The 12566-nt window shown below is 52.7% G+C and overlaps 1 protein-coding gene across 1 annotated transcript; it reads left to right on the forward strand.

The window, feature by feature from the left end:
- Positions 1 to 5413: 5413 nt before the first annotated feature.
- On the forward strand, positions 5414 to 11057 carry LOC103088785 (NUT family member 2G-like; the record flags this gene model as incomplete). Its single annotated transcript, XM_007449680.1, has 7 exons — positions 5414 to 6128; positions 7086 to 7214; positions 8265 to 8388; positions 8900 to 9136; positions 9542 to 9658; positions 10179 to 10325; positions 10557 to 11057. Coding segments are annotated over 7 exons (1970 nt in total), but the record flags the coding sequence as incomplete, so codon positions are not given.
- Positions 11058 to 12566: the final 1509 nt, after the last annotated feature.

Raw genomic sequence — 12566 nt, forward strand, 5'->3', positions numbered from 1 at the left:
AATTTTGAGAAAGAGTTGACAATCTGGGCCAATTTCAACACAGCAGGTAGTATGGGAACAATTTTACTTTCCCTCCCACCTTTTTTATAATATCCTGCAAAATTTCAGTTGACAATAAAAACAACAACAACAAAAATAGTAGCGGGATCAACTTACTGACCTGACTTTGTAATACTTCCCAAAGAAACTTCAATCATCAGATCCTATTTTTTTGTCAGTTGCAAGATTAGAGCATTTCTCACTCAACAGGATGCCTCTGAAGACCCCTCACATCTAACAGCACTAAGCGCCTCCAAGTGCACGGACTTGAAAACTCCACAAGACACAAACATGGTATCTCTTCGTTTCTTTAATGTTTCATGATTGAGTGGAAGATGAACTGTCTTCTGAGGCTTGTGATGCATGTCCAGAGATGTTTTTTCTCAGTAGTCAATGCCTGCCCCCAGCCTCTGTGCAGGAATAGTCAGAGATCATGATCCAAAGGACTTTTAGATACTCCCTTCTGTGACTGGTCTTCCCAAATTACATTTGGGCTAATTTGATTATCTCTGTCTCTGTGTGTAGGATTTTGAAGTATTACCAAAGTGATTGCAGAATTGGGACTGGCTAATTTTTGCACAGTGCAATTTTTGTATCAGTGGCCTTGAGAAGAGTCCTTCAAATACTGTATCAGAGTTATGAATGCGAATCTTGTAAATAATTGGTCGAATGACTGAACAAAGGGAGGAAGCAACAAGGAAGCCTGCCTTTCTCGAGTGCCTGGGTACAATATTTTGCCTCACCATCCCTCTAGTATGAAGTTATTGGTTGAAAATCATTTAAGTTTTCCTTCATTATAAAAGCTCCAGTACTGAGCGATATTCACAAATTGTTTATTTTTTTCAGTCCCCAACAGGAGTTTCTTTAGATATCAAGTTCACTGTGATGTTGCTTGAAATAGTCTCACCTTATCTTCTCATCTTCTTCTGAGTCAGTTTTCCTGACAAGGGGCAAGGAACTTCTTAAGCATCAACATGAGTCTTTTTCACACTGTGTAACAGCCCTTCTAAACCTGTTTCCTTCCGCAACACCCCACAATCAGTAGGAGTTCTACTGCTGCTACAGCAGTCAGTGAATCTCGTCTCCCGAGAGATTTGGTTGCCATCCTCTGAGGTTTTCACCCTTCATCTCCCTTGACAAGTTTCCTAACAGTCCTCTCTTCTCACAACACAAAACATGAATACTCTTTCATATCATTTTGATAGTGCTAAACTGACTGACATGGATTCTCAATATGAAAATAATAATCAAACAAGTTTTTTAAAAGGAATGCTACCATGGTTACCACGCAGATGGGACCATATGCAATGATGAGCCTAGATTCTAAAGAGCAAGCGTATGTAATGCAGACAGGAAATAAACAAACTTGTAAGCAGGGCTTGCAGGCTAGGATTTAGATGGAAGTGGGTTTGTATGAATGGGGATTGGACACTGGTGGATAAGCTCTTGGCATTGTGTCAAGGTGCACATCCATCTCGTGGGCAGTGGATTTTTAACACCTAGAAAAACCAGGGCTCTAGGATGTTTAGTCCCTTTAACATAAGGAAAGAGAAGAAGATTTTCTGCCTTCTTGTTCCTTACTTCTGTCCTTACCCCTACTAAGCCAAGACGTTCAGTGCTATATGATGGCTCTTCCAAATCCATTTCATCCAAAGAGTCTGCAGATTTTGTGTATGTTTACAATTGTGTTTTGTGTTGGAGCCAAGATGCACAGTTGAGTCTCTTCACTCCAAGTTCTCTTTCTCATAAGTATGAGTAACTAATAATAGCTTAGTATGTTCTAATTTTTTGGTAGTGTTGCCAGATAAAATACAGATTTCAAGTTAAACGTAAATTTCAGATAAACAGGGAAAGAATTTGCAGTAAAACTATGTCCAAAATATTGCATGGGACACAGTTGTACTAAAAACGAATTCATTGTTTACGTGAAATTCAAAAACCAAATTCAGTTAGGCATTTGTTACTTTTCTTTGCTAGATCGAGCCACCCTATTCTTTCAGGTACTTTGAAATTTAAGAGACTGTAGAAATTCTTGCTCTAGGAATCTAGTGCAGAAACAGAGGAGCCACAATACTCGTACAAAGACAATCATTGGAAATATCCTCAGATATATTGGAACATATATGAATTTTCAATTAGAAAAAAAATAAAGGCATTTTTAAAAATGAAAATAGATTGCGTTCGTTTTTAGTTGCATGACTTATCTCTGGGAAGATTTGAATGAAAAGGGTGACACCGGTTTCCTCCGGGAAAGAGGATTGGGTTGACAGGGGAAAGAGGTGGGAGGAGGATCCGCCACTGCATATTCCATTTTGCACAATTTAAATTTGAACCATGAGAAGGTGTTACTCGCTTAAAATGTTATACTAAAATCATTTAAAAGGTAAAAAACTAAATCTTTAACAACCATGGAATACTATGAGAAAGACATTTAGTGAATTCTTGTCTTGGACATGGGGGCTGCATGACAGTTTTTTGATGGACGGGGGCTTTCCAGCACAAAGGATCATTAGTAAGGCTGGTCCTGCTGGATGTTGGTTGGAGCACAAGGACGACTTCCTTAGGAGTGATGTACATACACCAGTCAAAGACACTGGATCTGCTAAGACAATCCAAATTTCAAATACTCACTTTCATGTGGACATAAATCCCCAAGTGTTTATCAGACTAACACTTGGGTATTTTGTTCAGAAAGTCTAGTCTCTGTTGAAGTAAGTCAAGAGCCAGGTAGGAAGCAGAGTGTGTTGAGGGACACAAAACTAGGTTGATGGATAAAGAAGTGAAAGTAAGGGACTGTCATGTCCAAACTCTGTGCTGAGAATCAAAGAAACAGTTTATAAACTGCCTAACGAGGCACATGCCAATTGTGTTGTCACTGTGGGAGGTGGAAGGAACTTACAGTTCTTGCCTACCTGCCAGAGCCCTCATGGAATGTCTCCCCACCCCACCCTACCCAGACCCCCCTGGGCTCTGCCCCTCCCCCACTTCAGAATGTTTCAGCCCCCCCAAGTGTTTATCAGACTAACACTTGGGTATTTTGTTCAGAAAGTCTAGTCTCTGTTGAAGTAAGTCAAGAGCCAGGTAGGAAGCAGAGTGTGTTGAGGGACACAAAACTAGGTTGATGGATAAAGAAGTGAAAGTAAGGGACTGTCATGTCCAAACTCTGTGCTGAGAATCAAAGAAACAGTTTATAAACTGCCTAACGAGGCACATGCCAATTGTGTTGTCACTGTGGGAGGTGGAAGGAACTTACAGTTCTTGCCTACCTGCCAGAGCCCTCATGGAATGTCTCCCCACCCCACCCTACCCAGACCCCCCTGGGCTCTGCCCCTCCCCCACTTCAGAATGTTTCAGCCCACATTCTACTGTTTAGATTCAAACTTGTCCCTCCTTTACTTGGATCCTGAGCATCTGCTGAAGCAGGTCACTCTCTGGGTCCTGGTCTTGCTTTTCTCATTGAGGCTACCAGGCAGCAGTAGTCCGTGCCCAAGCCTGAAGGGTGGCTTCAGAAGGAGGTAAGCCTACAGGTTGGGGGTGTGTCCTCAGAGACCCTGCCATCCCTCACATCCTTCGGGTTCACACGTGACACTTCACTGTGGGCACATAGTTGGATTGAAATAGAGGGAGAAGAGAGCACTGGACACACAAGGACATTTTACGCGGGGAGACTGGGGAGCCTGAAGAAACCTGAGACTGCACTGGGGAGGAGGGGTCATTGGAGGTGGATCAAGAGGAATTGCCCTGGCTATGGAGAAAGGATGGCAGCAGACAGCTTGATTGTTTCTAGAAGGGAGACAAGCCACTTTGAAATGTGTGTGTAAGGATGTGTGTGATGTCCTGGTGTGAACAGGAGCCTACTGTATCTAAGGGGGCCATGGGGAGAGATGGTCTCGGTGAGAAAACTGTTCAATGGGGCTGTGTGTGGCCACACCTGCAGTGAGGGGTCCTCTCCGAGAGCTAGGCAGGAGGTTACTCTAACTGCCGCAGCCCACACCTCGTCCACTCCTCCCAGCCCAGAGCTCACTTCTCAGTTCAGGTAACTGTTGCCTTGGATTAAACGGGATGGGCAACCGTGTAACTTCAGCCAAGAGAGGGCTCAGGTTCCTGAGTTGCTCTGAATTGTTCTTCCTTTTGTGGAATCTCAGTACTTCAGACCTCCTTCATCTTGTCCAGTATCTCATGGTGGACCCTCAGGCTGCCTTGAGAGGAAGAGTTTGTTCATATTTCATGTCACTCCTTCATGGACAGGGAACAGATGTGGAGTGGGGTTGTTTTGGGTGGAATGTCTATGAAGACTGCTTCCTCTTTTAAAGGGGGAAGGAGTGTAGCCCACGGTCAGGAAGACGATCTGTGTTATTACTAAACGTCTTATGACACCTTTCCTGGTTAATTAGGTGCACCGTGGCGTGTACCTTGTTCTCCTGAACAGGCATGGGTTCCAGAGAACTTGATCGCCATGGCAACTGGCTTATGCCTGCTTCTCAGATTGTCTTTCTATTATTGGGAGCTGGAAGGGGAAGGACCGCGGGCAGTCTGTACACTCATGACCAATATAACATGACAATTCCCTGGCCCTTGTTTAATCTTCTGCAGCCATCACTGGCTGTGAAATGACAGAATCTAACGGGCACGCGCCTACTTCTCAGGCCGCCCCCCCCCCCACCTGCTAGGAACAGAACTCCTGAGTGATGACAGTGACTCTGGGCACTGGGTGGGGGGGGTGGTGGTGGCAGGACCTGGCCCACGTTATGTATCTGCTGTGGGTTGTTCTGAGATGTAGGTGCATTCTGGGCCAGTGTTACGGGTTTGTATCAGGATTCCATTAGAGAGATATTTTCCAGCATTTTGTTTTGTTTTGTGAGGCTAGGAAAGAAAGAGGGGATTTATACTGAACGTCAGGAAAAGGAGGACTGAGGGGGAGGTGGGGCCCTAATATTTTACACAGTGTCTGTCCACAAAGAGCCTTTGGGTGCCTAGAACCTACCTTGCAGAAGGTCCCTACCTGCTAGTACACCGGCTGAGGGGCATTTCTCACAGAGCGGAGGTCCACACAGTTCCAGGTCTTGGGAGACAGCCCGTGAGGCTTAGCTGCCAGGGGGTGCCTCAGGGAGGCTCTCCAAGGGAGTGCTTGCTGAGGCAATTTCTTGTCGGCAGGCAGGGGTCAGGGGCCTTGGTGGATGGGCGCGGGGTCACCGGTGGAGTAATTCTCAACTGGAGGTCAGGGCATGAAAATCACTTGAAGACATTTGCACGCTGCAGTTTCCCTTGCCCAAGTGTCTCTCACCTGTGGAGGTTTACACTCTGATGCGGCAGAAAGCCTCAGTCCCACTGCCCCTTCTCCTCCTCCATTCACTCCTTCCCTTTGCCTCAACAGCATCTCCAGTGCTGGGACCGGATGTCATCCTGAACCCTGGTGCCTCCTTGTCTGATTTCATGGCAGTGCTCTTTCCTCCACCCATTCCTGGCGCCCAGCACCGGCCACCGTGGGGGCAGCACCTGCCACCTCCCATCACCCCAGCATTCCCGCCTGTCAGCAGCCCGGTGCTGCCAGCTTTCCCCACGACGCCTTTGGTGGCTAATGGTGGCCGTGGACCCAGTGCCCCTGGGGCCTGCAACCTCACTGTCCAAGTCAGGTCACAAGGGAGGCCAGTGAAGGCCCCCCAGACTCAGACCTTTATCATAACTCAGGGCCCCCTCACCTGGAGCGCTCCAGGAGCCCTCAGCGGGAGTGCTGCATGTCCTGCGCCCGTATTCTTAGCAACGCCTGCGATGAAGACCACTGTGACTGCTCCAGCTGTTGGAGTTACTCAGGCTGGCATGGGAGGCTGGACCCCAGGCTTTCCTCCTCAATCTCCACTACCAGCTGCTCAGCTGGTCCCTATCATTCGCCCAGTGAACTCTGGCCCATGGCCACATGGCACTTCCAGGAAGGGCAGCCTGGCCACCAACCAGCACTACGCCTCGCAGGGTGACTGCTCTAATCCCCAGAGCGTGTACAGTAACTTCCGACGTTGGCAGCGCCTCAAGCCACTGGCGCGGAGACACCTTCCCAAGAGCCCTGATGCAGAAGCTCTTTCTTGCTTTCTCATGTGAGTGAACACTCAGGGGGTCGTGAGCTTATCGGAGCTTTTAGATAAAGAGGAACTGGGGATGGACTCGTAGGTTAGGTTTCTAGGGATACTGGAAGCAAGGTCTGAGGGCGATGTCCATGCTATGAGAAGGCACATTGTCGGTCATATGGGTGAGCCTGCCAGTCCATGGCATCATGACTGAAATGTGCCTTGTCTCAACTGGCCCCACCACCCTGTGAGTCTAGCCAACATGCTCTTCCATGATTCTCATGGTAATACGGACTGAAGACTTGCAGTCAGAGAGGGTCGTGGTGTAAGGTGAGGAGCCAAGGAGTGGATGCCGCACTCTCCTGTGATGCCGTCTGGTTTCATACAGGACTCGAGTGTACATGGCTGGGGGAGGTCACTTCGGATGAGGGGGAGGGGCGGGGGGCTCAGGAGAGCACTTAATGCACGCCTCGACTTCGTTGTTGTGGAGAATTCCACTAGGAACAGGGTGATGGTAGAGCTCTCCTAAGGGCGTGGACTCACTCCCACTAGAGTTGTGAGCCTGGCAGGCGTTTCCATCGTAAACCTCCGGTCCTTTGTAAAAAGGATACAATCACACTTCACTCAGAGGACCGGGCAGAAGACTCCTTGGGCTAATCTATGAAGTGTTAGCAGATTGCCTGGCACATGCCATGCCTCATTGATGATAGTGATTTTTATTATGAAAAGGCAGCCTTGAAGAGGAAAAGAGCTCCCCAAGGCACAGTGTCCCAGCTGTAGCCTGGGAGTGGATGGTCATCCTCGAGTGAGTGTGAGGCGGTGACAGCAGCAGCCGGGAAGGCTTGTCTTTGCCCTCCCAGACACCTGCCTCTCACCCTCCTGTTGCTCAGTCATGCTGCATTGAGTGATGTGTGGTCCACATTGGCGGGTGGGGTCAGGCAGGTGGGGGCTGGGCTGGGCACGGAGACTGATCCCAAGGTCTTACAGCCCAGGGCTTCGATCTCTGGCCCGCCTGAAGCCCACCATGACGCTGGAGTGGAGACTGTGTAGGGCCGTGCAGGAATGGCAGCGCATTAGCAACTTTGACCGGATGATCTACTACGAGATAGCAGAAAAGTGAGTAAGAGTCCTGGGCCCAGGGGCTGCGTGGAGGGTGAGGCGAGTGGGTGAGGGCAGGGTCTGGCCATGGGGATGCTCATCAGAGAGGACAAAGGAGAAGGGCTGTCACCCAGAACAGGGGCCCCGCAGCCCAGAGGCCCGCCCTACTGTCCCCCAGAAACCCCTCCCTCACCTTGAGAGTTTGGGTCTTCTGTCCTTCCTCCACCAGGAGCTCTGCCCTCCCCTGATTTTGACCTATCCTTACCTTGACATGAAGGTCTCAGGATGGGGCAGGGTGAAGCTGTGAGTCCAGTAGGGGTCCAACTCCAGCCATATGGGGTGAGCCGGGGAAAGAGCTCCACCCGCCAGCCTGCTGCTTCCTTAGTGGTGGGTGGCTGGCGGCCACTGACATAGATTTGGGACCCCCTCTCCTCATGAAAAGTGGCCTGAGTGGGTACCCTGGCATCCCTGAAGAGGCTGGGGAAGGCAGCTGTCGTCAGCCCAAGGGTCTCTGGCCCTTCCATTGTTTGCTCCATGGTAATCCCCTTGGTTTAAGAAAGAAACCCAAACAAACGAGCGCCTCTCAGAGGAAAGGAAGGCCTCTCCTCTAAGCTCAGCATCCACATTGTCCAGCCCCTCCTGGGCCCTGTCTCCAGGTCTATGTTCCAGGACTCTCAGTCCCAGCCCAGGGTCCTGGATTCGAGCAAGGACCCCTGTGGGGAACACATGCCTGTTCCAGACACTGGCTGTCAGTCCTTCATGTGGCTCTGGATGGGGACGGGGGGCATGAGGAGGGGGCCCCCTGGGTCAGCCATGTGTTCCATTGACCTGGTTCAATTCAGTGAGCTGGGTCTATGCTGTTGAATGCCCTCCAGTGCTGGTGAGGCAGGAAGGGTCCCAGATCTTGTATCAGTTCCAGGAGCAGCTCTCTGCTGTGGACAGCACCTCACAGGGCCTTGACAGTCCCAAGGCACATCCTCTCCCAATCCCTCATTCTTGGCTGCCTTTGTTGGGTTCCAGAGCCCAGGCCTTTTTCTCAGGGTGGCCTGTGCCTCCGTCACCCCCCAGGTTCATGGAATTTGAGGCCGAGGAGGAGATGCAGATTCAGAAGTTGCAGTGGATGCAGTGCACGCAGGACCTGCCTCCTCCAGCCCCACCGAAGCTGGATCCTCGGGGTCCCCCAGCCCCGAAAGTGGGCCTTCAGCCAGGCACCCAGGTTCCCACTGAAGTTGAAGGCACAGGTTAACAGGGGCCTAGGGTTGGCCACTGTCCCCATGTGGTTCCTTTTCCTTCAACACAGGGGCATTTGTCTTTCTCAGATGCCCTTTGTCACTGCGGGGTATTGGCTTGGTCAGTTTTGTAACTCCTCCCACACCTGCCTGTCAAAGGACCCCACACAAAGTCTGCCTAAGAAGTGAGCTTGATGGGGAGACCCCTAGAAAATTGGAGGTTCCCCACTTCCTTACATGTGACTCTCTTAGATGCCCCCCTTACCTCCACCTTCCAACTGTGCATGAGGCTTCAGGTGGTTCTGACCCCACCCACACCCACATCAATGTCCCCCCAACAATGCTCTCACCAACGTGCGCTCGGTGGTCAGGAGGTGGACCGGCAGTCCCTCACCTTCCTTCCCTTCCTCCTGCTCTGCCTCAGTCTGTGCTCCCAGGCTGTCCGGCCCCAGGGACCAGCCCTCCCGCCCAAAGTCCCAGCGGCCCCTGGAGCCCAAGGCACCCAAGGAGGTTCCCCCTGAGGCTGTGAGCGAGTATATGGACATCATGGAGGCGCTGGTGGGGCCCGTCCACTCAGCCACAGGCGAGTCAGTTGCAGAAGGTGGAGTGGACGGAAATGAGCTGAAGAAGGAAGAGCACGGTATCTACTTGAACCCGATCCTCTTGAGATACATTGACAAGCTGTGTTCCCAGGAGGACTTTGTCACCAAGGTAGGCTATGCCTGGAGCGTTGGGGTCTACAAGATGCCAGGGCATGGAACACTCAGCACCCAAGATCTGGATTCTTCTCAGGCCGTTGGGACTTAAGCTCAGTCCCTTGTTCCTGAGCCTGGTGTTAGGGGAGGTGTATGCAAATGTATGTGTGTACATGTTTGTGTCTGTCTGTGTGTATGCCTTTGTGTGTCTGTGTATGTGCCTCTTTATATGTGCTCTTTTGTGTGTGACTGTGTATGTGCACGTTTACACGTGTGTGTGCGCGCGCGTGTGTGTGCTGACCATCCCTGCCTTGTGGAGGACAGTGGGGTGGGTCTCTGCTTTTCACTTTCCCTCCGGGTCTTCTTGTCTCACAGGCCACTCCTGGCCAAGGATGCTCACAGCCTCTTCTTTCTGTCCGAGGTGGAGGCAGTCATTCACCCTCGATTCGTAGAAGAATTGCTTTCCCCAGACCCAGAGCTGGATCTCTTGGCCCTAGCGGAGGAGCTGGAGCAGGACGAAGGGCTCACCTCCGAAGAAGTGAGCCAGGGGAGGGAGAGGGACACTCAGGGAGCCAGGGGACCCCACGGGAGGGGGACCCCAGGTGATCCAGGGGACAGGGGAACCCAGATGACCCAGGGGAGCCAGAGGAGGGAGGCATCCCCGGTAGAACAGGGAAGACAAGGAACACCCAGGAAGACCAGGGCATTGAGGGACCCCAGTGAACAGGGGAGAGGTAGGGCCCCAGAACAGGAGGGGCAAATGGCGCTGTCCATCCCTCACCTGCCTGGGAGGACTGGCATGGGGCAGGGCCCGTTCTGGGGTGGGTGCCGTGCAGGGTGAAAGGAAGGAGAGGATGGGGAGCCGGGAGGGGAGGGAAGGGCACAAAGCTGGGAATAAGGTGCAGGAGGATGACAGGAGTGCCACAGTGTCTGTATTTGGATTCAAGTCCTGTGGTCACCCGTCGCCTCCTCCCCCCCAGGGCCATTGTCCCACTGCCCAGGACTCGTCCTCTCACACGTGTGTGTGGAGCCAACACTGTCCTCCTCCCTCCTACCAGCTGGTGCAGAAACGACTCCTGGCCTTGAAAGAGGATGAGAGTGTGTGGGCAGCCCTGAGTCACAGTGCACCCGGAATACGCTCAAGTCCTTCTGAGTACGATGTCGGCCAGGGTGCCCAGAGGCACGACCAAGACCCCCATCTAGGGGTCAGTGATGAAGCCTGCCCACCAGAGATTGATTCTGAGGCTCCTCATAGGCTCATCCAAACAGACACTGGCCTGTGCACGCCCAAAGTCTCTGTTCCCTCTCGAGGATGTCAGGAGGTCTCTCCATTCCGGGCCGGACGGCCCTCCCCTCCCCAGGGTCAAAGGCACGCTGACCCTCTATGGGGACCCAGGGATGTGTCTGTTCTCAGAGAGGCCTCTCCTGTTTGGGAGGCCCAAGGGCCCAGCGACGGGTCCGGTGAGAACGAGGTGAAGCTCCCCGGCGAGGTCATCGTCGTAGGCACTCATCACAGAATGCGGCCTTTCAGTCTGTCCCAGAGTCATGCCCATGCCTCAGGCCTGGCCTCCCCTGGAGGTTGGGTGGCCCGGAGTGCTCCCCAGGGCCCCTCCCCTCAGAGAAGAGGCCTCAGCCCAGCTCCACCAGCCGCTCCCAAGTCGAGGAAGCAGGATCTGTGTGGACGCCCAGCCTCTGCTGAGAAGCTGCCCATCCCCGGGGCTGGCCTCCGGGTGTCTGGGAAGCCAGCCTTGGCTCTGTGGCCGGCTCACCTCTCACGGCCGAGAAAGAGAAAGCGGGACCCGTCTGACACAGAGAGGAGAAGGAAGAGGAAGAAGAAGCACTGCAGCCGGTACAGAACAGCGGGGCCGGCCCTCCAGGATGAGGCCCCAGGGTGGCCCCCATGGCAGCCTAGGGGCTCCTCGTCATCCCAGTGCTGACCCTGGATGATGTGGGGGGAAGGGAGGGAGGGCAGGACCACCAAGGCGGGGAGGGGGAGCGGGATTGTGGGGGGTTAGGGAGGTGGGGGAGGTGGGTGTGGCCAGGTGTGGGTGGCAGCAGGACCTTTGGAGTGATGTATATAAACTGTGAATAAAGATAGTCTTGGTGGAAAATGCTCTCAGGCCACTGTCATCTTGTTCGTGTTGAGCTGCTCCACAGAGAGCGATCCTGAGAGGAAGGAAGGATGAGGGAGGTCACAGGAGCTCTGGATCTACAGGTGGCCAAACCTTTCCTCCACATAGACAAGGACTCCTCAGGCTGCCCCTGGGAACGCACAGCTCTCACCTTCCCCAGGGACCCCCTCATCATCCCCTTCTCTAAAGCCTGCTTGCCTAGGGGCCTTCTGGGGCATCTGTACCATCTTCTGCATCCCTGAACCTTCTGGGGAGGCAGAGCTGCTTTTGTGCCTTTCAGTCGTCTGGACACTCCCCGGTTTCTAGGATGGAGCCTGGAGACAGCCCTTGTCATTATGGAGCTTCTCTCTGCTTTTCTGAAGTGGCCAGGCGACGGCGCTGGGATGACCCTCCGCTCATCCAGGGTTTCCTGTGTGGGTGGCCTGACCAGAGAGGAAAAGTCTTGGCCATGGGGACAGGACTGTCTGCCTCGTCGTAGCGGGAGCATCCTCTAGTCCCACTGGGATTATTGCAATGTGGAGAGTGGTGGAGGCAGCTACCACTTAATCCCAATGAGGATGCAACAAGGGGAATGGGTGCAGGGAAATTCATGGGGCACCTGTGAAAGGTGTGTATAAGGGTAATGACAGTTGGGTCCCTTTGTGGAACTTGTGGGATTTCTGTGCAGCAGCATCTCATTCAACTGAGGGAGGAGGACCCATGTGGCTGTGGCTGCGAGGACTGGCCTTAGGGGCCTATGGGTGTGCAAAGACACCCCAGAACTTCTGTCCCTTCCCTTTCCACCCATGGCTGGACATGTGTGTGTATTGGTATCAACACTGATTTGTATTCCCATATAAAACAGTTTGTGCTAACAAACTATGACCGCGTTTCACAAGAACAGCTTGCTCACAGGGGAGGCAGGGTTGGGGGAGAGGTGTCTGTGGCCCCAGATCTGGGTGGGAGTGGGGATCCATGCTGAGGAGTGTGAAGGCCTCAGTCACCATCCTGTGGGTACCGGCAGAGACTTCGAATCATCAGAGCAGGGGAAATGACCTGCTCTTAAGGGTGAGACAAGCAAACAATGAGGGGCAGGGCGCAGACCCCTGCTGTCTCCCCGAACTTCCCCGCCTTGCAGCCTGTTTAGCCCCCGTCATGGCCTGTGCTGGCCCACCTCTGAAGCCCCTTCCTCCTAACGCACTCAGATGCTCTGATCCTTTGTGAACCCACCCTGGGCCTCACCCCCCCTTCCCTGCTGGCCAAAGCCTCTTCTCCTGCTTCTGAGTTCTGATTCCTTCCCCAGGACCCAGGCGGGGGTTGGGACAGCAGAGACTC

This window comes from Lipotes vexillifer, unplaced genomic scaffold (genome assembly GCF_000442215.2).
Source record: "Lipotes vexillifer unplaced genomic scaffold, Lipotes_vexillifer_v1.1 scaffold2466, whole genome shotgun sequence".
Taxonomy (NCBI): domain Eukaryota; kingdom Metazoa; phylum Chordata; class Mammalia; order Artiodactyla; family Lipotidae; genus Lipotes; species Lipotes vexillifer.